At 44.5% G+C, this 26,647-nt stretch overlaps 1 protein-coding gene and 1 long non-coding RNA gene across 3 annotated transcripts in view; both read left to right on the top strand.

Moving 5' to 3' along the window:
• The first annotated feature begins 1,479 nt into the window (after window positions 1–1,479).
• On the top strand, window positions 1,480–11,453 carry LOC308179607. 2 transcript variants are annotated; one of them, XR_013940440.1, is made up of 3 exons: window positions 1,480–3,234; window positions 4,152–4,201; window positions 4,428–11,453. It is a non-coding gene; the product is annotated as an uncharacterized lncRNA (long non-coding RNA). The 2 variants fall into 2 exon arrangements; XR_013940441.1 differs by lacking the exon at window positions 4,152–4,201.
• A 6,692-nt stretch (window positions 11,454–18,145) lies between these two features.
• The window catches only part of SLC22A15 (solute carrier family 22 member 15), a 41,360-nt gene continuing 32,858 nt past the window's right edge, over window positions 18,146–26,647 (top strand). Inside the window, exon 1 of the mRNA XM_080599739.1 lies at window positions 18,146–18,458. Coding sequence (XP_080455865.1) covers window positions 18,246–18,458 — 213 coding nt within the window. The 5' untranslated portion in view covers window positions 18,146–18,245. The remainder of the gene's footprint in view (window positions 18,459–26,647) is intronic.

Here is a 26,647-nt window from a genome sequence, read left to right on the forward strand (position 1 = left end):
GGACACACCATTGCCCCCTCTCCCACCGTGCAGCCCCCTGTGCTTCACAGCCAGCACACCTGCTGGTGGCCATGACTCCTCTCTGTCCTCCTGCCACCTCTTCCAGCTCCTCCTGCTGCTCTTGCTTCTGGACCTGCTTCTTGGCTCTCTTCTCCTTCCCCTCTCTCACTGTGCACCTGGTTTTAGTTCCTCCCAGCTGCTGGTGTTCCCCACTTTGCCGTCCCTGGAGTAGTACGGTATTCCTGCAGAAATTCAGGAACTGAGGATAAAACATGCCAGGCTGAGAGGCCCTTTACGAATGTATATGTACTGCTACAAAATGTTTTGCGTGGCAGTGACAAGTAGGTTTTCTCAAACTGTCTGTGCACACAGGGTTTTTCCTCACCCTAGCTGCCAATAGCAGTTTGACAGGTTTTATTATACTCCATTATTCACAACAAGCCAGGTCGCTGTGCCATATGCTGTCCAGTCCTGCTAAAGCTAACCATGTGCCCATGTTGGCTGCTCACCAAAGCTGGTTAAAACATGCTCCTTTTTGCCTGCTATTTGTTTTGAAAGAACTGGAGACAGGGGCTTTGGGTCAGGCATTCCTGTCTGTTTTATCGCACAACTTTGCTCACCCTCAGCAGCCCAAAGGCCAATTCAGTTGGAAAACCAGGGGTCCTGGTATGGTTTACACCTGTGGTTCTTGTAGAAACCTGCCCTGTCCTGGGGCTGGTGCAGTTTGAGATAGGAGCAGAGCCTTAAACCTCTCTGTGGCCATGGGAAGTGAATTCAACCTGGAGTACAACTTTTGAGATGATTTCATGCCCTGCTTAGCAGGACACACAGCAAAGAACCATGCAGTATTTCTGAGACTAAACCTCTGCTTCACTGGCAACAGCTCTATTAGAGGCATCACAGCTACAGCAGGCATTGCACCTGCATATGGCTGTACAGGCTTCCTAAGGCATCCTCCAAACCAGTGCTCACCACTCCATGGCCCATGCAACTTGCTACAGCCTCTCCTTCAGCTGCTCCTGTTGCTGTGTTTTGTCTGAATGTTTGCTGACTTGTCATACCTTCTGATTACAGGTGCATAGCCCAGTCTAGGAAGAACATTTTTTGCTGCTTTTTTGAGTTTGCCAATCTTCCAATCCCTCTCTTACCCATTGTTTGCACTGTTTCTGTTCTTAGGGCACACTTTCTCTCTTCTTGCTGATTCCATTTTGCATTCCTTGCTGCTCCCACAGCTTTTTCTTCCCAACATCATGCAAGCTGATAGCAGAATCAACTAAGTTCTCCCATTTCTGTACATGACTCTTGTTTCTTTGGGTGTGCTCTCTGCTGATTTTCTTCCATTCCCTTCGGTGCCATTTTCCTTGTTTGTGTGACTTTTCATGATCCTATCACTGGAAAACAAGCAGCCCCTCTGGCCCTTTCTGGAGATGGGTTGGGTTTTTTAAAGCTCTTTCTGTTGCTAACTGCTACACTTTTTGTTCAGTTCACACATTTGACAAGCAGAGTCATCCGAGATCAAATGAGATGTAGTTCAAAGCCAGTGTCCTGCCTGCAGTAGTGGCCAGCAGCAGCTGGCTAGGGAAGAATGCAAAGACACAATGAGCAGAAAGGGATCTTCCCAGCCATCACCAGTTTAGGGATCTCTTAAGAATTGCCACAAATTTCAGCTTTTCAGGTTTGTTGTCTTCCATGTGATTTCCTTTCAAAAGCCTTTCTGCATCTCATTGGCTACTCTTATGGTGCTTTTTCGTTAAGGCTACGTACTTTCAAGAAATGAGCAAAAACTTTGGCACATTCCCCTCACTGTGCTCCACGGGCGTACACCACCAGCCTGTGACTCCTCTAATCATGCCATTACAAGGATGCTCCAGCCCTGGGCCACCTACAAGCTCCAGGGGCTCCTGAAGTGTGTGGCACCATAAGGATCCAACAGAAGATTTATCTGCCCAGACCTGTCCATGTGGTATCACTGTGAGGGTACACAAAAATCAGGGTGGCAGCCTCAGGCTGGGAACAGTGTGCCTCCCATTGCATGCACTAAAGGCAGGTGATGCTTAGGTGTGTGCTGATGACATGAGATAATTTTGATTTAAAGCACATGAGATAATTTTAAGTGTATATCCAAATTTATGCATGAAACACAGTAGATGTACCCACTGTTTGTGATCCAATACAAGGGCTTGTACACTTCTTACTGGTGTAGGCAGAATCTGCTTGTCCCTTCTCATAATTTCCTGAATTCCCATCACATCCTTAATATATCTCAGTTTCTAAGGGTCCAGTCATTTGCAGAAATTATCATTTTAATGCCATGTATGATCATGAACTCTAGGCATGTCAGTGGCAGGCCACAATCTATTTTCGCTATATGACCAGGGCTTGTCTTGCCACTAACTTTTCCTCTTCAAGTTGCCATAAGCTTCTATAGATAGCTGTAGAAGCTGATCTGTTCTTCTTTGCAGGCTTGACAGTCAAGGCAGCACAAGTGGCACAAAGGGGTCAACACCTAACTTTATTTTAGCCCTGCAGGGCTTTCACTTTCTGGGACTATTTTGATAGAGTGCTGGATAAGATTTCCAATAATCTCTTCACCCTCACCATGTGGTGGGGATGTTCTGGCATTCCACCACAGTTCTGTATTATAAACCGAGCAATAGCATCTTTCATTTCATGAGGTTTTCAAACTGAAAGTTTGAAACACTCACTGCTTAACAGGGGTGTTGTTTCTAGATGCTATTAGAGAGAGCCCTGACAGCAATAATTGGCCTTAATTGCCCTGAGGGCACCAATTGGCCTTAATTGCCCCGAGAAGCACTGATCTGGGTCCTTTGACCAGCACTGATCCTGTCTTCTGCTGTTCCTGATGGGACTCCTTGGATGGGGTCTTGCACTGACACATCACCTCACCTTGTCTGGCTGTCACTGAACTGCCACTGCTCTGGCCTGCTCAAGCACTGCGGGGCTGTGCTTTGCTGGTGAAGGTGCTGTCCCACCTGTGTTGTGGCCACCCTCAGCTCCTTGCTTGCCCTCTCCTGCTGCTCCTGCACAGCTGTCCTACTGGTACTCTCAGATGTGTCCTGTCTTGTCAACTCCATGTCAATAAAAGACGGTCAGTTCCCTGGTTCTTGTCAGGAGAAATGGCCAAGTATTGCTGTGATTTGTCTGGAGAGACAAGGAGGTCATCATGTCTACAACCTTCAGGGAGATGCTGGAACCCAGATAAGCTTGCTTTAGGTAAAGTGCACACATTGATATTCTTCATGCTGTTGTGGTTTTGCTCTCTACTTTCCTGAGGCATGGTCGTGTCTTCCTTTGAATCCTTCCTGAGAGTAGGAAGCATTTAACTGTTTCGATCACATAATAGGTTGCTGTTCTTTGTACTTTTCAGTAAGGACAGAACAATGTATTTCCTATGAATTGCATTTGCCTCATGCTGGCCAATGCATGTCATCAGCATACGGATGTATTTTTCTCAGCTGATTTTCCTGCTTATCATTTTGGTTGGTATTACATGACAGCTAGGTCTGCAGTCCAGCAGAAATCAAATTGGTCATTGATCCTAGAGCAGAGTAACTGCAATGGTAGCTGAATGGCTAGCAGTCTTCAGAGATGTGCCTTGTATGTGTGAATCTCCTAGGCTCTGTTATCACACTGTAGAAATCCTCTTCACTGGAAGTCTGTGTCAATAACTTTACCACTCCTTAAGCAGCTATGCCTTCCTTCTGCAGAAGATACCCTGCTGCAGGGAGAAATGGGGCTGTTTCTCCATCTTCCATCCCTATTCATGAACTTTGTTATCCTCCAGTCTCCTGAATTGTTTCTGTGGGGTATGCTGGATTCTGATTTATTAACTGGCTTTCCTGCTTCATGAAAATTATTGTCTTTGGCACAGGCACTGGTTCTGCTCTAGCAGCCATTGTTTTGGTGCTGTCTTTGGTTCAGTTCAGCAGCCCTTGCTGCTCCTTCCATAGGCCTAGCTCTGTGTCTGAACAAACTGGAGTCCTTGCACTTCAGAGGTGGGGGCACTCGCAGGGATCTTTAATGAGTGTCCATGGCAGACTTCTTGGTTGTTGCTCTAAGTATGTTTCTTCTATATTATATAAGTACAAACATGTTGTAACATTCCCCAACAGCAGCTCTCATTTCCCCAGGGTCACTGTACTCACCAAATACATTGCATGTTTCCTTACATTACAGGCAGGTAAGGGAATTGCATGGCAAGTGTATCTCGCCACTTACCCCTTTTTCATCTCACTGGAGGAAAAGACTAACTTTTTTGTTCACGCACCCCTTGGCCAACTGTTAGTACCCAAACAGGGACATTTCTTCACAGGCTTGGGCACATAGCTTTGAGGCTGGCAATAAGAGCATCTCTGCACTGTTTTTACAAGTTTCTGTCTTTGTGTAGTCTCACTCTTTCTTCACAGGGATCTCACAGGATTGCAGGTTATCTTCTATACTGCCACATGCTTGCTTGGCAAGAACCAGAAAGGGCTACATTTATGAAACAGAATTCATCTGCTTAGGAACGAAGATGTCTCCTTACTATGATACTGCAGCCAGCATTAAACTATATGCATGTAGACTGACATACAAGTTTCCCCAGTTCTTCGTTCCCATTTTAAGACTGTTAAATTGACTGCTTCAAGGCTACATCAGAACACCAGTCATTTGTTGGATCCTCCAATGTTAACAAGGCCCAAGGAACTGTGAGCCCTGAGCCCCAAACTAATACAGGCACAGGTTTCAAAGGCTGGAGACTTCACTTTGTTTAGCAGTTATTTTGTTAGTGCCAAGCAGGTATGTGTGTAAATCCCTCCTGTTGGAGATGATGTCTTTGATCCCTGGTATCTAAACTACCCACCAGTGGAAGGAGTCAGCATCCCAGGTCTGTGTAATAGTGAATCACTGTTACTCATTCCTTCCTTGCTCCCTGGACCCTCTCCAAATTGGACCACTGGTTTTGGTGTATTTCCAGACAGAAACATGATGTTGGCAGCTTCTTGAAGACTTCCTGGGCTCCAGAAACTGAAATCCTCAGCCTCTGCCCCCAGAGACAGCCCCTGAGGATGAATACCCTGGCGTGTTTTTTGTAACAGGATCTGAAGAGGAACTTGCTGATTAACATGTCACAGAGATGTGCCCTGAAACCTCGTGGTCCCTTATCTGACCACAAATACTGCCCTTTTTGCCCAGCTGTAAGAAGCTTCATGCTTGGCTTTCCTTACTTACCCTTCTGACATGTTGTGCTTGGATGAGCAGCACCTCTGAAAGCTAGCAGGGCATTCTCTACATATGGCTCACCTCTTCCAGGCTGGGAAGAAAGAAATGTCTGTCCTGGCTGGTGTGACTTCAAGGTGGCAATCCACACTTGTGGAGCTGTCCTGCTTTGACAAGCACCATCCCGGGATGCATGATCCAAGGAGCCAGTTGAGTCTCTCATACAGGTCGGTGCCTTTGTTCAGGCATTCAGCACACTCCTTCCAACTGCTTAGCAAAATAAATGTGTTCAGAGGTGTAAATAATTTTGACAATTTAAGTGTTGTGTTAATACACTGATCAAAATGCTGAGAATTTTTAGGTCAGGGCGCATCTGTTCATCACAGCTATCTTGTTAAGAGGTAAACCCTCATAGCCTGCGAGATACTGAGGAAACATTGCAGGATTTCTGTTTGGCTGGATTTTTTTTTTCCCAGTATCAACTTGTGCTGGATCTTCACCACAGAAAGACTCCTGTCAGGGTCTTGAACACTAATCAGAGAGACCTCAGCAGAAAGCAGCATTAAACCAAACGGGACCTAAAAGGCCAGAAGTGTCTCTGCACTGCTTCCCAGCATCAGCACTGATGAATGGCCAAGGCTAATAACCATTAATCAACCCTACTAAATGAATTCAAGGAGTTTAGACAAAGCTAAAAGGAGCAGAGTCATGGGGCCAATGTGTAGAGCTACTGTCATTCATGCGAGGTTTGGGTCAGTTTCCTGCCTGTGCCACTGATTCATTAGCTAAATCTGGGCACCTCTGAGGCTAACAGGAGGTTTCCTGTTGTCTGCCAGGAGCTTGGCTTTGAGCTTTTATTCTCTCCTCTTCCCTGCTTCTGAAATAAGGATAGTGCTGCTCACCAGGGATGCTCTCTTCAGGCTTGCACTACCTAGGGTGTAACAAAAAGCCAGATCTCCTGTGGCCATTAAACTTCTTGGGACATTAGCCCCACCGTCTGGGTACAATGTGTCTTGCTTACCATGAAATTTCTCTGGGAATAAACCCTTTTGAGTCGATGCACTTCAGTCCTAACAAAGCAGTACAATTTGCATTACACATCCGTTGTTTTAGAAAACAATGGATGAAATCTGGAGCTCTACACTTGGTTTTCGCTCAGTCTGTCTTCTGTGGGAATATTGCCAGCCAAAGAACCGACTGAAGAAGCCCTGGTATTAACACTGTGTTTCCAGTGTTATTTGTCTGAGTAATATACTTCAGAGTATATTTATTAACCTGAGGTAAAGCCCAGGGAAATCTGTTGAAGTCTTTGCATTGACCACAAGTAGCTTTTAGATCAGATCCAAAAATAAGGAAATATGCAGGTTCTTGAAAATCCAGGCATGTAGGCAAGAGGGATAATCTATTCCCTTTTGGGGGCTGGGGGAAATGGAGGCTGAGAGGTGAAACTGCCTGTCTGGTGCTACTTGGATAATCTGATATTGACGCTAGGTAAATACATATGTTTTAGGAAGTACTGGCTATGGGATGAGGATGTTCAGTCGACGTGAAATGGGCTAAACTTTAAAGAGCAAATTAAAGACACTTCAAGAAACTTCAATTAAAAAAATAATAATCCCCAAGCTTCACATGGTTTTGGTATAGCATGAATTAAGGACCAACTTCTTTTAATTGAATCCAAAAAGCTCCCTTGACTATTCTCTCTTCCATTTCTACCTTCCCCCTCCTTTGGTGTCTGTAGCTGTTATGTTTTATTTACAGATAATTGGAAACGGAATATAAACTCTTTCAATAAGCCCAACTGGAACTCCAAAGAAATCAGCTATTAATGAGTTTACTTAAAGCAATCATGCTTAAAGGCAGTAATGATGGATGGATGGGGCAGCAGCAGGCATGTTCTGGCAGAAGGGATGAAAATCCACAGCTTCCCCTGGCTTAGGGAAAAGCTTGATCTCAACCCAAAACCTAGCAACCGACTTCCTCAGGTGCTGCCTTTTCTGCATTGAACTGATCTGGCTTTAATCACAGCTCTCAAAACTGACTTTCAAATAGCTGAAAATCTAGATCATTTGAATTATGGAGTGTGGTTCCTCTTTTTGTAATTGGCATATAGCTTAACCAGTGGTCAAGATGGGGCAGAATATGCCAGAGGAGAACACAGGACTCTGCTCAGAATAATAAATCAGAGCAGGTTTTGAAGAAGGGGCTGTTCAGTTCTATCTCTGATAATTTCTTCTCTGTTGCTGCCTTCCCTGTCCCAGGAGCTTATCCATGCTAACTGATGGCTAGTTCTTGTCTTCTCCCCATGGCCAAATCCTGGAGTCCCATTTCTTGACTGTTTGTAATTCTAGCAGCACATGACTGACAAAGAAAGGACTCTCCACTTCCATTTTGACTTTCTCCTTTTTATTCTACATAGATATATATACATTTATTTTGGTTTTTTGTCACTTTTCTTCCTCTTTCTTTACTAGCAAATATTAAGTTTGAGCTGAAGTACATATGGCACATTTGATAAAGATGTTCTAAGTGGACAAATCACTTCCAACTATTTTCCACTCGCAAGGAGCAAAGGCAGTCTCCTGCCTGTATTCTTAACAAATCCCTCCTTGCTTTTATTGGCAATGCTTCTGTTTTGGCAGCAACTTGTCAAGTTTGGAGCTGGCAATCATGTTTTTTTTTAGCATTCTCAGCTCAAATGCAGGCAACATGTTTTCTATAAAAACACCCTTCCTACTCTTCATTAGTACTTCCAACATTATTGTTTCTGGTACAGAAAGCAAACACTGGTAGCTTCCCCTCTCCCATTACTGTAACCTGGGCTAGACAGGGTTGAAGTGACATAAAGTTTTCAGTTAGGAAAAAATATTCAGCGAAGTAACAAAAAGAAAAGGCCCCTGTAGAAAGCCCAGAATGTAGTCAGACACACAAGTGGCTGTCAAGGTTAAGAGTTGTAAACTGGCTTTGAATTAGCTGGTTGGTCCACACTGTGCCATGTGGAGATACTTGATTCAGGGTACTAGAAATGCTATGGTGTGTTAGCATCACAGCACTGTGCTCCATTCTTGTCCCATGAGTCTTTTTCAGCTCAAAAAAAAAAAAAAAATCCTTAGAAACACATTACACAGGAAGCAAAACAAGACAAGCCCAATAAATTGGGTTGCTTTTTCCTCTCAGTATAGAAAACATGCAAAATGCATCTGAATCATCAAATGAATCAGGATCCTCTTTCCTTGAGCAATGTGTTTGTCCTTACAATCCCTGTTTAAAACCCTTCTGGCTTCCTGTGCATTTCACAAATTATTTAAAATCCACATCCCTGTAGAGACCTTACTTTAGGCTCCTAGACCTCTGTTGTCCTACTGCCTGACCTCCTTGGGTTTCCTGTCATTGGTCCCCCTCGTGCAGGAAGGGTACCAGCTCAGGCCATGCTGTGCTCTGGTCCTTCCTCATCAAATATCCTATCTCTTTCTCTGTTTGCTGCATTCTCACTTTGCAACAAGACCAGGGATAATGCAGCTTCACAGCTGCACATGGAAAAAGACTTCTTAACATTTCCTTCTAGCACTGTTGCTGACTTCCTCGGCTATCTCATAAAGCTTAGGAAATCAGTTTAGCCTGTGGCCTCCATTTCCCTACACCTCCTATCCTGATTCCCGAATTCTTGCTCCATCCTTAGGAGATCAGGTAATCTGGGATGGGATTCAGTTTCAGATAACCATACATATGGATCTTAAAAATAAACTATGAGGCAATGAGGAAGTTAATCTCTGCTGAGAAGTTTGGAGACCTTTCTGTAGCCCACCCTGGGGTTAGGATGAATATCCCAGCCTCAGCAGAGAGTAACACAGCTCTTCACACTTGTCTTTCCTTTATCCGTTCTAATGGAGCCTCTGTCCGCTCAACACAATTCATTTTGGTGACTGCAATCATTAAAGGCATTGGAAATAGGGTCTGAGACTTATGCAAAGTCCTGCCTCAGGTGTCATGACCAATGAACCGATCACAGATGCCAGCTCCTCTTAGAATGTCATCCCTGACTTCGTACCCGATGGCAGATCTGTCACTCACTAGCCAAACATGTTCATACAGCTGAAGCCTTTAGGTGCACTTGTACCCTCAAAACTCAATGGAGTTGCTGTCATCCTCCAACTGTTCAGTGGCCTAGATGAAATTAGTCAGAAGTCTAAGTGCGGCTGCTAATAAAGATACTGTCTTTCTGCCTCAGAAAAAGCACCAGCTCCTTTTGCTACCAGATGTCCTCTTTGGCGGTTTGAGTCAACAAGGAGCGAAGTGATGAAGAATGAATGCAGGCTTCAAGTGGAGGCCTCAGGCCCCAAGTGGCAGCAGGGGAGACAGCAGAAGGGAAGTTCTCTATCGCTGCTGCCTGCTGGGGCTTGGAGTTGATGTCAGTTCCTACTTGTTGCTTGTCACCAGAATCCACCAGAGACACTTGTGTGAACGTTCTCATGTTCAGCAAACTTCCCCTGTTGTTTCCACACAGGTCTCCTGGAGTGCTGCTTGCAGCCTTCACTGAGGGGTCTGTGGGTATGAAGGCTATGCATAGCTTTACCTCAGCACCACTACAACCTTGGGCAGCAAAAGTTCTCTCCAGCTTTCATTTCATTTACAGCAACAGCACTAAATAGGATTGTCCCAAATGGTCAGCTCTGGACTGAGCAAACTGATTTAGGGGCTGGTGACTCCCTCAGATTTCAATATCTTCCAGATTTTTTTTATTATTATTATTAAAGAAAATGTATTTGAATTTCCTGCACAAGACTTGGATTTCACCATTTCAGTTTTCTGGAACACTTTCTCCCATTCAGCCTAAGATAACTTAAAGAAGACAAATTTGCTTCTGTGCTATAATCCAGAGGCTTAAGTAGGTATAAAAACACCGCATGCGTTGACTCCCAGGAATTCAGTTATGTGACTTAGACTTGGAACAGCCACATTCTCTCTCTGCCCCTACCCTAGACTTTGCCATCATAAAATCTGCAGCTATTCTGCACTTGTTATTGTGATCTAATGCTCCCCAGCAGCCTGGAAAATACGGCCATCATGTGCAAGCTCTCTCTACGGTAAGCTTGGTACTTAGCATTGCCACATCAAGGAAGCTAATCCTCTATAAAGCAGCTGCTTCTCTCAGCTCTGCTAGCAGAAATGTTCTTGGGCTTTAGCTTTGTGTTACAGCTCCACGTCTGTTGCGGTATACGACGATGGCACAGCGATCAGTGGCAGTAGCAATTACGAACTAGACCCTCACGAGTCCGAACGGCAGATGTGTGCATCTTTCCCCGGAAACATCTCCCAGGACAGCCTTCACGTTTTGACAAAGCTTAACCCAGGCCGCAGCACCCCAGATTCTGCCGTGCTCACACCGAAGCAGCCCTCCACCATCTTCGGAAGCCGGGCGCCGGCCTCCACCCCGCAGGGAGGCCGGGTGCGTGAGGAGGCCTCCCCCGGAGGCTGAGGCGGCGCTCGGCCTCCCCCTGGCGGCCTCGACCGGCAGCGCGCCGGCCTTTGTCCCCAGCCTGCGGGCAGCCTCAAGGCCCGAGGGCTCCGGAGCTGTTCCCTCCTGCCCCCGGCCAGCCCCAAGGCCACCCTGCACACTGAAAGAAAAATAAATAAAATAAAATGCTAGTTCTGCCCTGATTCCCTGTTCTCGGGTCACCTCCACCTGCATTTCACCGCACTGGGGACATTTATCAGCTTGTTGCTTACTGCACTCCTCCTTCCCCATACATCAACAATAGGCTTTTATTCGCTTTTCTGATAAGGCCCATCATCTTGCTTCATTCTGTGTCTTTCTCTGAGGTCTGCTTCAGTGAGTCCTAATGCCACTTTGGTGGCTTGGCACGCATCGGGAGGGAATAGCCATCGAGGTCCTTGGGATGTTGCTGGTCAAGCACCTTTCCTGCTGTCAGGGCACTGAAATGTAAGCTGTCACACTGTCTGTGCATTCACATCCAGGATACAACAGCCCCAGCCGTTGTCTCTGCTAGAGAAACTCCAGATAGTCCAAATCCACTCCATTTCGAAGCCTTCCTTGGGACCTCTTTCCACCTGAGTGCCTATGGAAATCTGGCAGCACATATTAGCTATAAGAGGCAACTAGTTCAGTGTCAGTTTATCTTATTTACCTTGTACTGTTTATCTCAGTGGTAAAAACTTATTGCCTCCATGCTTTTGCATCCAGCTAACTGATGTATTCATTTAGATTCACGTTACTGCCTTCCTCTTTCACTGCCCCTCATTGCTCTCATTGACTTCGAGTCTTGTATTAGGCTCAATTTCTGAGGCAAGGATCAACTCCTATGAGGTTTGTGGGTAAATACAAACTAGTATCCTAAGATCTCTTTGAGAACTACAGCTCTTTGGGGAAAGAAAATCCACAAGACCTCTTTGTCTTGGGAACTCCCTCAAGGTGCATACCTGTTTGCTGGAGAAGTGCCCTATTGCTGCCTACAGATAACATCTGTTACATCCCAATAATTGACATAATGAGCATCCCCTACCTCCAATGTTTAGAAATAAACATTGAATAAACAGAATCCCATCACCCATGGCTGCTTTCTCTTTTTGTGCAGAACCCTAAGGTACGTCTACACAGTTCAGTAGATCATACCTTGGATGGCCCAGTTAGCACCAGCCAGAGCCCGGCAGTCCCTGTAGCATCAGATCAGACAGGCAGGGTCTCGTGAGACTTTCCATGTTGCTGCCACAGTGATATCTGAGGCCTCCAGATTTCTGCCAGTTTTGATTGTGAGCTTCTACCTGACACTCAGGAGCACCTGTCCGATGTCTGCCTGTCTTACACCTTCATTTCTTAGTTTTTTTCTCTAAGCAGACTCACTTATTTTGTGAGGGCAGGAGAGGACAAAAGGCCTTATTTTGCAGTTTGGAGTTGTTGATCCTGTGGTAATTTGGTAGCAGCAGTGACTAGGAAATTTAATGGGAGCCAGATACACTGGGCAGAGTAGCAGTACTTCACTACATGGCAGTCTGGGGTGGGAATAGTTGTTGAAATCCTTGCAATAGTCCTTGTTAAGGTCTTTTTTACTACTTGTCACATACCCTCTCTGCTCCCAAATCCAGGGTGCCCTTGCTTCTGCCAGACAAACCACCTGTAAATGCTTCTATGTACTTCTGTGGGATCTTCGGCAGTATCAAGAGCAGGAGACATGGTCCAGACAAGTCTTCTGTATGCTGATGATAAGGCAGAAAATGAAGTGTTGAAATGTCAAGACGATGAGCACTACTTCAGCCAAACGATGATTGCACTTCTAAAGAAAAGAGCCTACAAAGAGCCCAGGGGTTCTCAAAGGCAGCATGGCACAACAGTTCAAGAGAACCATTCTGAGACAGAAGCACTCACCTGTATGCTCAATGGTATTATCTGTGCCTCAGTCTCTGTTGGGTGACAACAGTGTCTGATCTTGCCTCTTAGGACAATGCTGTTTTTCTTTCTTTCTTTCTTTCTTTCTTTCTTTCTTTCTTTCTTTCTTTCTTTCTTTCTTTCTTTCTTTCTTTCTTTCTTTCTCTCTCTCTCTCTCTCTCTCTCTCTCTTTCTCTCTTTTTCTTTCTCTCTTTCTCTTTCTCTCTCTCTTCTCTTCTCTTCTCTTCTCTTCTCTTCTCTTCTCTTCTCTTCTCTTCTCTTCTCTTCTCTTCTCTTCTCTTCTCTTCTCTTCTCTTCTCTTCTCTTCTCTTCTCTTCTCTTCTCTTCTCTTCTCTTCTCTTCTCTTTTCTTTTCTTTTCTTTCCTTTTCTTTCCTTTTCTTTCCTTTTCTTTCCTTTTCTTTCCTTTTCTTTCCTTTTCTTTTAACATCTAAGTTTTTAGTATGCCTTAAGCATAGAATTGTGGTTCAGAAACTCTTTTTCTCAGCCTGAAACCCCTGAAGGCGTTAGTGGTGAAAACAGAGTTCCCACCACAGGGTGGACAATGCAGGCCAAGTCTAAGTGATGGGAAACTGAGTCGGATCAGGGCCATACTTACAGACACCATTGACCAAGAAGGATGTTAGACACAGGTGTGTGCCTTAGGACATGACCAGGAGAGTCATTTTGAGAGCAACCAGCCACTGTCAGAGACACGTGATGGGTGGGGAAGCTCAAGTCCTTCTGGAACCTGAACAGGAGCTGGTTTGCAACAGACAACTGTCCATCTTGCAAGGGACAGGGAATCAGCTTGTAATATCATTCACAGCACAGCCTGAAATTCAGCATCCTCAAGCCTCATCTAAGATCGGAAAGTGCCTCTAAAGGAATTGTTTGTTGCTTTGTTTGCAAAAAGTGCAAAGGGCACATCAGAGAAACAAAAATGCCTTGGTGGATTGTTTGGCTGAACACTTAGTCAGGGTGTATTGTAATGAGCCATATGCTAGCTTTGCATAGTATTATGGGGCAAGCCAGCTGCAATGTGCAGCTGATTAGTCTGGTTGGAAAAATCTTCATTTTCTGTAAGAGGAGGCCAGCAAAGATAAGCATTCTGGCAGGTGCCAAACAACCTCTCAGACTGCTCCTGTCATTTTGCTGTGGATCAGACCGAGCTAGGAGAGAAAAAGAACCTCTGCATAATTTTTGTCCAGGGAGGAAACCTCGTTAGCCCTGGGCTTAACAGTAGCTGTATTCATGAACCATAACCCTTTTATTTTCTTATGGTAGAGATTTCCACCACTTCTCCCCGCAGCTGTCATTCTCATTGCCTCAGTCAAAGCTCAATCATGCAGCACCCAGTTTAGCTGATGTGGTGGAAACCTTCTGTGAGTTAAGGGGGTAGAGGCCAGGAGGGGACAGGAACCTGCTGAAGTGCAACATCATGGAAGCCTCTGTGCAGCATCCAAAGGTCCTTCTGCCCCAAATCCCATCTCTTGCTGTGGCCAAAAGCTGATGCTTAGGCAAAAGTATAAGGAGAGAGAGTAAGAATTCCTTCCAGATATCAGTGCTAAACAATTTATGTCTCAGGGAGACTTTCTGGAGCCAGAGGTGCTTCCTCTTTGCATTTGATAGATCTCAATGGATTTTCCTTCTGTGCACTTGAACAGCCTTCACTTGAACCCACTTGATCTTCTGGCATCCATAGCAGCCTGGGCTAAGGAGTTTCACAGCAACTTGTTAAGCCACTGGTGGACAAGCTGAACACTTCCACCATCAGGAACAGATCTGCTCTAGATCTCAAGCTGTGCCAAACGCTGAATCAAGGATCTGTGTGGCCACCCTTAGAATGGGTCAGAAATTCCCAGCTAGAGGGTGAGACCATCAATAGTTTTTTAAGGTCTTCTTTCAAACTATTACTGATTGTGTCTCCAATGCAAAATTAACAGCCATGTCAGAATCCATTCCATTATGAATTAATACAACAAATGTAGAAACACAATGCCAATGAACCAGAACGAGATTTTAGCTTTAAGAAATCTGATTTAACTGTTTTTTAGAAAGAAATTTATTTTAGGATTATCCCTTTGCATTTACATAGATCTAGTGCTTTAAATGCTCTGGGCCATCATTGCACACAGACAAAGGGGCTGAACATACATGAAAATTACTTGAGAAAGGCTGAAAAGAAACCATGAGGCTGTCTCTGTTTTGGGGTGCCCACATGAATTTGACATGTAAGCATCTGAAGTGCAACAGCAATGAAGCAGTAGTAACAGGAGGAGGTTGGGAGCGATGTGGTAAAACCTTGGGGATACCATATTTATGTCTGAGTGAGAAGGCTGATTCAGTCTCATTAAAAGAAAAATTCCCCGCAGACAGGATTGTTCAGACTATTCTTATTTGACATGGTTATTAATGAGGAGGAGGAGGGAGCAAATCGCACATTAATGAACTCCACAGACAATAATACTCTGGGAAGCTCTGAGGGCTCCAGTGAGGCGAGACCATTGGCCAAGTGGAGTGCAGCGCTATCATTATGCCAGTAAAATGGTGAAACTTCTGAACATTGCATCCAATCCTTTCCAAAACCAGTGGGCTCACGGGGCAGACACCTTTCATTGTCAGTGAAAATCAGCAAGATGAAAAAGCCTGTTTTCCTCTAAGTTCACCATATGGTCTTTGTAGAACGTGACATGAGGTGACCTGAGTGTTTGGGGTTTAGGGTGACAGTTAATACGTATTTCACTTCACACAGGCTGTTCTTCCTCTCCTCTCCCTAAACTCAGATTGATTCCTTGCTTTACACCTCTGGTCTGTGTCCCACATGTAAGCTCTCTGCACCCACTCCTGCCAAGTCCCATCCTTCACACTGACACTAAACATCACCTTTCTGCCAACACTCAGGTCAGAAATCTGCTGGGTTTAGTTAAAAAAAAAAAAAAGCCAAATTCCTACTAAAGTCACTCATTTTTGTTGCTGTGACCAAGGTCTGTAAGTTTTAGAACAAAGCGGGAATATGAGAGGCTCAGCCTTATCTGGGACATGGACACCACCGGAACCATGCAAGAGATGAAGCATGTGACACCATGCATTCTGCCCTGGAGCAACAGGAGAGAGCTTCTGAATGAGCAAGTGAACAAACCACCTGTGGTAGCTGAACCCAATACTGTGACACCATACAGCCTCTCATGACTGCAATCATACAGCCTCCTATTGCTTATATAGATCTGGGCCCCTAGTCCAGCTGCGTAACACCAGCTCCCAGCTGAATTCGGACACAGTACTGGGTCAGAAGTGTGGCCACAGCCACAGCAGCAACAGGTGAGACAAAGACAACGAAAACCACAGAATCACAGCATAGCTGAGGTTGGAAGTGTCCTGTGGAGATCATCTAGGCCAACCCATCTCAATCAGCTAGAGCTGGTTGTCCAGGACCGTGCCCAGTCAGGTGTTGAATGTCTCCACAGATGGAGACTCCGTAGCATGTCTGGGCAACCTGACCCAGCGTTTGAACACCCTCAAGTTAAAAATAACAGTTTTGTGTTCAGATTGAAGTTTGCGGGGTTTTGTTTTTGTTTGTTTTCCTAATTTATGCACATTGCTTTTAGTCATGTCACTGCCACCACTGAGAAGAGTCTGGCCCCCTCTTCTTTGTTCCCTCCCATCAGGTATTTGTACATATTGATAAGTTCTCCCTGAGCCTCGACTGCTCCAGCCTGAGCAGTCCCAGCTCCTGCAGCCTTTCCTCAGATGAGAGATGGTCCAGTCCCTCAGCCATTTCATGGTCCGGTAGGAGATGGATTCCCCCACAGCTGTTTTCCCCAGGCATAGGACAATGCCTTTTGCAGGTATGGGTATGCCTGAAGCAAACACGGTAATTTTGGCACAGTCAGGACCAGAGGCTGCAGGAGCTGGCGATGCTATCCCAGCTGAGCTGTGCAGGAGCGGAGCAGGAGCATTATCTGGAAGGCAGCAGTGAATGGAGGTGAGTACAGCCTGTCCTAACCACTGCCCAAGAGGGAGGCAGAGCCTGTGGCTTGGGTGGCTGCAAGGCAGCATGTGAAATACGGAGTAAAACCACCACGCAGGCAGTCAACGTGGGCTGAGAGTTCACAGCAAAGGCAGCAGCCCTCCCCAGTGCTGGACAAGCTAGGTTAAAGCTGCAATTGGCACAGAGTGCAACTGGATTGACTGGGAGGGTGCGAAGGGTGGAGGAACATTGAGCATCCTGAGCACCAGAACACCTCCTCTGCATCTTAGCCAAGTAATAAAATGAGGCAAGTGCGGTTGGATGAACACCCAAAAGGTCCTGACATTTCAGAAATCCTTTGCTGTTTTGCCTTTAATCAGTCTGTACTAAGCCTCAAATATGAAAAGAAATGCTTAGGGCAAAGGTGAATTTCATAGTAAGAGCAAATTGCTTTGACGCTTGTCAATTTGCTGAGATTTTTATGGCAAGGAAATGATATTATTTCCCAGGCTCCTGGCATGGCACTAAAGGTCACACCTCACAACACAGCTCTCTTCCTTTTTTTTCCAGCTGTTGTTTCCAGAACAAAAACCACAACAGGCATGAAGATGTCACTGCCGCTTCTTGGTATCGCCAGGATAAAAAGCCTCAACAACCTAGGTTGTTGCATGTTCTCAGAACTTATTTTGAATTTGGAATGAAAATGGATAGTTCATGGCCACTTTGCATGAATATTCTCAAGTACTACACAAATGTATCTATCTCCCTTCCCTTCTCACTCAGTAGAGTTCACTTTCCTTCACAAATCAGCCTCATTACTTCTAAATGAGAACTTCTCCCACATGTTCACAATGCAGGCTCTCTAAATAAATACTTTCCACAAAACACAGCACAAGTACTACAGTTCATGAAGACACACATAACAGTGGGTATGCTATGAAGTATAATTACAGAATATCCCATAGTTGAGGCATGTCAAGATACAGGCGCCCTGCATAAATTTACAGGCCTTAAGCAGCGTGCTCTGTGTGGGTACAGCTTCTCAGGCACAGGGCTAACTGTTCAGTGAAGATGCAAACCCACTGAGCACAGACTGTAACTGAGCTTTTGCTCTTATGAAGAAACTGCATCAGAGCTAAACTGCTGCGTGGAGGCTGCTAGAAAATCGGGAGCCACCCTATTCGCAGGGACCCAGAGCAGTCTCCCCACTAAGCCAGCATGCAGACAGGTCTGTCTTGGTCTCAAGGGGTCCAGCAGTATCGCCCTTCCCTCATCCGCTTCTAGAAAGCTGGGACCAGAGCTGCTGTGCCTCACAGGCAGCACCCACCTCCCCAGCACTGTGTCTGCTTGCTGGAGGCAACCCAGCCACCCAAGGCATCCTCCACACTGCCACCCTCATGCTCCCCTCACGGACCCCTCACACCCCACACACCCCCTCATGGACCCCTCAGACTCCCTCACAGACCTGAACCCTCACACGCCCCTCCCCGCCTCCCTCCCGCGGGCAGGCTAATGGCAGCCGGAGGAGCCCGAGCCCCTTCCCTTCCTTCCTTTCCTTTCCCTTCCCTTCCCTTCCCTTCCCTTCCCTTCCCACTCCCCCATCCCCACCTAACTCCCGGAGGCGCGCGTGCGCCAACACTCGCAGCAGCCGCCATGGCCGCTCCCCTCCTCGGCGCATGTGCGTGAGCGCCTTCTGCTCCTCCTCCTCCTGCTGCTGCTGCTGCTTCTACCACTGCTTCTGCCGCTGCTTCTACCACTGCTGCCGCTGCTCGCCCCGGCCGGGCGCTACGCGGCGCGGCGGGATGGAGGTGGAGGAGGCGTTCCCGCTGGTGGGGCAGATGGGGCCCTACCAGGTGTACCTGTGCGTCCTGCTGGCCGTGCTCCTGCAGGTGAGGGAGGGAGGGAGGGAGGGATTTTTGCGTGCCGGGCTGGGAGGTGGTGGTGGCTGCTGTCACAGGTGCTGCTGCGGTCCGGCACTGCCTGGCTGTAGTGGCCTAGGGTGGTGTTCTACGGGTGGTGCCTTGGTGGAGGAAGGGTTGCAGAGATATAGGTGCTCACTGATGCCTCTGGGTGTAGGAGCTGTCACCTAAAAAGCTGGTAGGCTGCGACTGCTCGTGGTATGTCATCTTGCCTTGACTTTGTCTTCAGCATGTGTCTGTGTTAGGTGTTGGGGCAAGGCTCTGCCTTTCAGGTCTGTGTTCCTACGAGATTCAAAGTGCTTGCAATGTCAGTGATAGAAACAAAATGCTTTGATGATAGAAACAGAGCCCAACATAATAGCATAAATTCAGAGACCTGCGAACCTAGTGATGTGACCTGCTGGCAAGTCCGTCCGTACTTCCTGCTTTGCCTTGTCTTCTTGTCCGTTCCCAAAGCTGTGTGTGGAGATGACACAATACGTGTATCTTCATACCTTGCCAAAGGGATAAGGTACAGCTTGAATCTGACAAAAGTTCATTTTACTCTATTCTAACTTGTCAAAAACTTGATGGCAGTAAATTCAAGTAGGCTTAGTAATGCTGGATTACTGCCACCGTGGGAACATACCAGCTGCAGGAGGGAAGAGGGGGAGATTTAAAAGCATCCCTCCTGCTGCTGACCAATATCTTCTGGTAATCTACGACTTCCAGTCTTGAGCTGTGAGACTGAAGACGTCTTCTGTCAGCCAAGGGATTGATGGCAGTAGTAAGAAACTTTGTAAGGTGACCAAAAAAACTTCATATGCCCAGTCCTGTCAGCTGGGAATTCTGTACTTGCTTGCTAAGATGATGAATGGCAAAGGCCTCGTAGGTTTCAGTTTCCTTGTACCGTTTTTCCTCTTTTTCCATCCATGATTTAACTTATTTATCCTTTAAAATTAAGCACTGCTTAGAACTTGATGTTCTGGCTGACTGGCAAGATGATATGTATGCTCGCTGAAGTTGAGAGAGCAAGGAAACAATACTTACTTTTTTCCTTCCAGTGATGGCCATGTTTTGGAGCAAACAGCAACTACAATGAGTGCTCTGTACTCCGAGAGGGTTGGGTAGTGTGGTTCAACTGTCCTGTAACGCCTTTTTTATTTGTTTGCTTTGTAATGGATTAACTTGTATTTCCCATGGCAAAAGTAGACTGAAGTATTTTTGCAAACCACAGAGCAAATTCAGAATATTTTTTTTTGGGGGGGAGGAACGGAACAGGTGTACAGATTTGTTTTTTATAATTCTCAAATTATTTGATCTTTGATTCCCGAACTTTACCAATGAGGATCACCCCCTGGCTGATACAAACTCCTATGCCTGCACAGATGTGAAGCACAGAAAACACTAGGGAATTAGATGTGAAGCTTGTTGTCTTTCAGTCTGTGGGTAGGTTCAGATTTATACCACTGGCTCCTGCTTGGGTGGCTGATTGCTTTCTGTGTTCCTTTATTGGTGCCAGGTTACGTAATGTGTCACTGGGATGTGCTAGAGTAAGTCTGAAGGGAGGTGCCATGGCTGGTGTTAGTCATTTGTCTGATTTATTGTCAAGTTCTGAAGGACAGACACAAAGGTGTAAGTAATGTATTTGGTGTGTGTGATGTGAATTTGGGTAATCATGGGCTCTCAGTGCCTCACAGGCAGCATCTGGCTAGAGGAAGAGAACCCCTGTTAGTCTGTCAGTGCCTCTGCAATGGACTGACTGTTCCAATTGATTGCTTGTTTCCCTGTTCCTTCCTACAAGCTTCCTCAGTTGGCTTGTGGTTTTTGTGTTGCTAGCGTATTTGTAACAAAAATATTTCTACGTTCTTAAAAGTAACAATACCACAGGGTGAAAATTGGTTTTGTCTTCAGTCTGTATCAGATGAAGGGTCTTGACAATGTACTGAACTTAAACTCTATGCTTTCCCTACCCCATAAGATTCCCTGCAGACTTTCTGCTTTCCATGTGGAACTTGTGCTTTTTCATCTCTGGATGTTTCTGATCTATTGACTTCCATACTACTTTGTAGTTCTTTTCCCTCATCTTGCAGTGTTGTTTTTTTTTCCTCTTAAAAACTTCTACAGTGAACTGTGTGTAGCCCTACTGATATGCCCTGGTAAAGCCTTCACGTCTGATCTTTGAATTCAAAATGCAAACATAGTTTAGCTCACAGAATTTCTTTGAGAGGAGTTGTACCAAATGCTGAAGTTTGTATGAGTGAGACTTTCCACATGGCAGTCAGTTTTCACACAGGCTTTAGTGAACTGGTGCTAGACCTGTGGGATAAGCTGACACTGGAAAGAAAACCCTCCAGGTTGCTTGTAGGTGGAAAATTGTCTCTGTGTGTCATCAGTGTAAAATTAGCCTAAGTCTTGTGGGCCACTGTTGTTCAACTTTGCAGGGTATTTGATTTGACTATCTTGCTGATTCTTTTGTTCCTCTACTACCTGCTGCTGTTACTCATTAACTTGTTGGAGCTGTTACTGCATTAAACTGTGTTTGGATTATTTGCTACAAGCTTAATGAATTTGGAAGATTCTTGGATGTGTTCTGTAGCAGTGGTTGATATCTTTAGAGTGGCATGATGATAGCTAAAGCAGAGAAACGTTTTGTTCCAGTATCTATAGAATTACCCAAAGACCAAACTTACCTGAAGGATATGGGGTTAGGCTAATTGTATGAATTGCAGGCTGCATTAGTCTTGCATTTCTAGTGCACCTTCAAGAGAGTTAGAGGGAGGAATAAAGTGAGCTGATAAGTCTTGGAATACTTACAACTTTACTTTGAACTGAAAGTAGGTTCTTGACACCTACTGATTACTAGAAAAGTGCTCGCTACCTTTTGAAGAACATGTATCCATACGTTATTAAAATGGTGTCTTGTGTTTAGTGTGTAGCAACATTAGACAATCTCACATCTGGATCAGATGCCTAAAGAGTGTACAAGTGTTAAAAAATGTTTATAGCTCTCAATATATGTAGGTGAAGGAGACTTGCATTTGCCAGTGAACCTGAATTTCAAGGTTGCTCAAATCCAATCTGAATCCGAAAAAGAAATTGAAGAATGGCAATGTGTTGTGACTATGTCTCTTTTAAAAGGCTTCTTTAAACCTTTTGGAGTTAAAAGGGAGGTCCTATTTGCAAAGCTGAAAAAGGCTTTGTGGAAAGTTGGGTTACATGTGCCTTGCACAGTGATATGAATAATTACCTAGGGTGTTGTTTCTCTCTAGCTTGGAACTATTACTAACTAAAGGGAAGATGGAATAAGAATTAGTGTAGATGAAATTAGTGTAATCAAGTTTCTTGAAGAATACTTTGCCTTAAGTTAAAACAAAGTTATTCTTGATGCAGTTGCAGCATGATTAGAATATCGTGATGCAGGAAGCTACTCTTTAACCAGCCCATCTGCACAAATGTTCTGAGGGAAAGCATGTACTTGGGCACATAGCTTAAGTAAGGCAAGTTCTTTCTGAATCTTTAGAAATAAGTCAAATGAGCAGTGTCTGGCTCCAGATAGGATACGGATGTGATTACATGCTTAGCATGGCTTAACTCTGTTTCTTGACATAACATTTCTTACTCATTCAGAAGATGAAATACAGGAAGGTGTGGGAGTACACCATCACTCAGCATCTGTAATGACACTAATAAAACCTTGTCAGTGAATTTTTTCAATGCTTGTTTGAGCCAATTATGCTGTTCTTTGAACTATGTGGAACCAGTCATAAACTAATATAGTTTAGTCCCTCCTTGATGAGGCATACTGTTTGGATCATATCTGAATATAAGGCACAAAACAAATCTGAAGTGTAATGAAAAATTTAAAATGAAGGAAAGAATTACACTTGCTAGCATAGGTTGCTAAGGGTGTTCAGGGGCTTCATGACAGATGCTGTTTGCCCAAAGTTACTTGCACTGTAACTTAGACATAGTTCAACTTCAAGAGTCTGTAAGGTATGTAAGCAAGGCAACAGGTATAAAAAAGCTGTATGGAATTGCTGTGTGACATTCCTTCACTTTGATTACCTCACTATTTGGCTGCTTTTTTTTTTTCTTAACATTTATGGGAGAAGTTTTAAGTCCCTTTCTTGGGAAAGCAGTTGCAGAATGTGCGTCAGATGTGTGCAGCCACTTATGTGGAAAAGTGGTTTCAAATGTGGCAATACAAACAGATAAAGTAGAGTCCCAATTTTAATTTCTTGAGGTGAGCTTCTGATTCCCACGTATTTCATACATTTTATCTTAAGAATATGCTTATACTAAAGAATACAAGGACTTCTACTTTCCTTGTGGAAGTGATGAAGGTTTCTAACATAGTTGCAGCTCGGAATATAATGCCTTGGTCTGGTCCTTATTCCTGTTCGGGTGGAAAAATATTTTGGGTGGGCATAAGTACATAAACTAATTATGCTGCAAGACACATTGCTACACATTTAGTTAAGAAATGCTTCTACCTGAAAGTTGGCAGGATGTGTGAGTAAAGACCAGTCCTACTGCTTGCTTCAGCTGGGTGGGGGGACCTTTTATAGGAAAAAAAGGTTGTTATTTGGTCACATGTTGTTTTTTTATTTCGTGTGTAGTGATTTAGATGCTGACTGAGACTTCCCAATGCTTTACTGGAGTTCTTATCTAGGAGAAGAACCAGAAATATAGTCAAGACTCAGCATGGTCTGTCTTTCTGTAATACTTTCAGATCCTTAACTGTTCCTTAAAAGAAACAGTCACTCATCTCTTCTGATACTACAGCTAGAACTTGAAAACGTGAGTGCAGCTGCTGCAGACACTGCATTATATTCTGCAGAAAGCATGAAATAACAAAGCTGAGTTGTGATCTGCTTTGTTAACAGTGGGGTTCTTAACTCTCAGGTATAATACCAAAGTCTGAAGTCCAGTAACTTCGTCCTCATTGAGTAATGTTAAATTGTGAACTTGATATCATTTTTTCCAAACATAATGCCAAATGGATTGGCGGGAAGTGGGAGTCACAGATACTTTATCAGCTGCCAATATCTGTCTTCCCTCAAGATTTTGTCTTAGTCCAAACCAGTGTATCATCAATACAGCTAAGCTTTAAACATATGCTTATACACGGAATTATGATCAGAGCAACCTTGATGCACAGAAGAAACATGAGCTGTTACTTTAAGAACTTCCCTTCATTAGCTGGATCTTAATTACAAAGCAAGCATAGTTGACCTCATAGTTTTAGGTGGTTCTACATATCATTGCATAGTTCCCAGGTTTTCTTGCTCTTTTAATGATCACTGCATTCACTCTTTGCCACTGAAACCTCATGTTTTTTTATGTATGTTTCCATGTAAACACCTCTGGTCAGCTTTTGCAAACTAATTTACAAGGCTGGCTTCAGTTTCATTGCAGTTCGGTCCTAAAAGTTTCCTGTTCAATGTGTTGTTGAAAGACCTTACCAGCATTCTAGCTGATGGATATAGCAAGAACCGTGAGTTTTGGGAGAAACACCCAGAAGTAAATATCCTGAGGGCATAGAAACAGAAGAAATCAAGCAGGTTGTTATGCCTATTGAAAAACAAAACACAACCAAAAAAAAAAAATTGAGTGGATGCTGCCCTACTACAGGCCCGTGACAACAGCAGTAAGTCTAGTAACTCTCCACCTGCCATCACCTACTACAAAAACTATTTTATACCAGTCCCCCAGCTACAGAGGGCATGCTCCTGTGTGGCAATGTTCTCCACAGAGGTGGTCTAATTTTTCTCAGGGGTAAAGATGATGTGATAAGTAACCATGCTGTGTAAAAAGTGAAGGTGTCAGAAGAAACTTGCTCAGGGATGAGTTACTCTTGCTGTGGTTGAGTGCTTTGCTTTTGGGATGTCTCTTTAGTGGCTGGGAATGGAAGGCGACTGGGAGGCATCATGTCACTGGTGTCTGGCATCTTTCCATGTTTTACTGGATATGGTTTAGGGGGGTTATTAACAATGAATTTACTGTTACATGAAATATTTTGTGTGATGGGATGGTAATTAGCTGTGGTGGGAACTGAAACAATCCTGTCTTCTGTTATTAATCAAGATGGCATTCAGCTTGGCAAATTCTGTTGGAACAGTCAGTCTAGCTGGTCCGTCCTCTGAACACCTTCAGAAGACAAGCCTGGGAGTTATCATAGACAGATCTACTGGATAGCAAAGATTATGGATTAAATATATTTACTTTATGACCCACTAGTTCCCTTTCCTTCTTCCCTGCCCTTATGTACACACACTCTCTAATCTTCCCATGTTTTGTAGACAATAAATTTGCAGTGTTTTTCCACTAGCAAGCCACATCATCATTGCTCTCCTCACCACTCTCTTCATTTTACAGAGTCTGATTTCCTTTTCTTTCAGGTGATTTAACTGCTAGATGTGTCGTCGGACTCAGAATAATTGTTTCCAGTTTGCACATGATTGTTTCTCTTTATTTGACCAAAATAAAGTTCTGTGCGCTCAAATGCTTTTATTAAAAGAAAAATATGGAAGTAGTTAACATAGTGACTTGGATTTATAGGTCACATAGTGGTTCATGTGCACTGATTCCCGTAAGTAAAATCTCTACTCTTTGCAAGCAGCAGCTCAGTGGACTGGAGGCCCTTTGGAGGAATAGCATCTGTTCTCTAGGTTTAGTCTGTTTAGTCTGATCTCTGACTAGGTTTGAGAGGGAGTCAGGTCTTCTGTCACCAATACTTAACCTGGGTAAACATTGTATTTGTGTTTGGTTGTTTTCCTAATCCTGGTGGGCTTGGGAGGAAGGGTGTTTAGAATTTGCCTTGCGAGGCACAGTGAAGCTTTTGAGATCCTGGGGCAGGGAAAGCTGAGAGGAGTTCTATCCCTAGCTTATTCCCACTTCCTATTTGTGGCATGCTGTTCAATTATTGGTGTGTTAAAATATATATAGAGAGAGAAAGACATGAGCTTTTAAATCTCTGTGAATTTTGCAGGCCCCCTACAGACTTTCCACTGAAGATATTAAATCCTTCCACAGTAAATTTAAGACTGCTGACACTTTGGTGTTTCTTAATTATTTTTCACGGAGCTTCTTTAAAAGTAATTCAGGGACTTCTGAGGCCTGTGGACTGGAAATTGGAAATCACTGGCTTAGGCAGTTCCACCACAAGGTTGAAAAAACTACTCTTTCATTTCTGGAAATCACGTTGCTCTGAAGTAGCACTAAAACCAAGGCTCTTTTTAAATTAAAAAGCACTTATCCTCAGGCAAGTCCTTAAAATGATTAAATGAATGAAAGGAGATGATACAAATGTCAGCAGTGTCTTTTAATCTGAATCCTTAAATAGCAGAAACTTCTGAAATGATCAGTGTATGCTTTTAATTGCATCTTTTTACAGAGTTAAATGCTCTAGTCATTTGGTAAAGAGGAAGTCCAGGCGCAGCCAAGGACGTGCTCTTTGCGTAGCCTTAAAGTGCGCTGTTTGTGAGACCAAGATGCTCACCCGTGCTTTGGCAGTGTCCCAAATCAGTATGCTGAGAAAGGTGAGAGCCTTGATCTCTTCTGCTGCTGGCTCTGACTCAGACGTGTTGATTGCCAAAGCAGGCTGGGAGATCCGGAGAGAAAGAGGGACCAAGATGAAGTGCAGATGGAAGAATGATCTTGCTTGTGGAAGCGGGGCTAAGCTCTGACACCTGCCAGCTCACAAGTCCTGCCTCTTCACTAGCGGTTGCTGGCTTCTCCTTCACGTAATCCCGTTGTGTCATTGAGACAGTTCAGTCCTGGGCTGGTACGTAGTCTGTTCCTAACCTGGAATAGGAACCTCTGCCACCTTTTTGCCTCCTTCTCCTGTAAGTCCTTCTTTATGTAACAGTGCAGTGGCACTTCTAAGGGGTTGTAGATGAAGCTGTGTAGCTGGTGTTCAGATGGGGAGTTTTGGCACTTGATTGCACACTAATACAATTTAACTTCTGCCCAAATAGGAAGACACGAGAGTGTTTATAGTGCTCTTCATAATTTTGATTGCCAGTTCTTGTTTTTCAGCTTGGTTCTTTAACTTAGCCATGTGTGAATGTTTAGAGAACTGCAGGGTTTTATGTGGATATTCTAACAAGGCACAAAAGCTTTCTTTCTGCCTTCTGTTTTTAAAGGCAGAAAAATAACACTTTGATACCACAACT

This window comes from Anser brachyrhynchus (assembly GCF_964034855.1).
Source record: "Anser brachyrhynchus genome assembly, chromosome: 1".
Lineage (NCBI taxonomy): Eukaryota > Metazoa > Chordata > Aves > Anseriformes > Anatidae > Anser > Anser brachyrhynchus.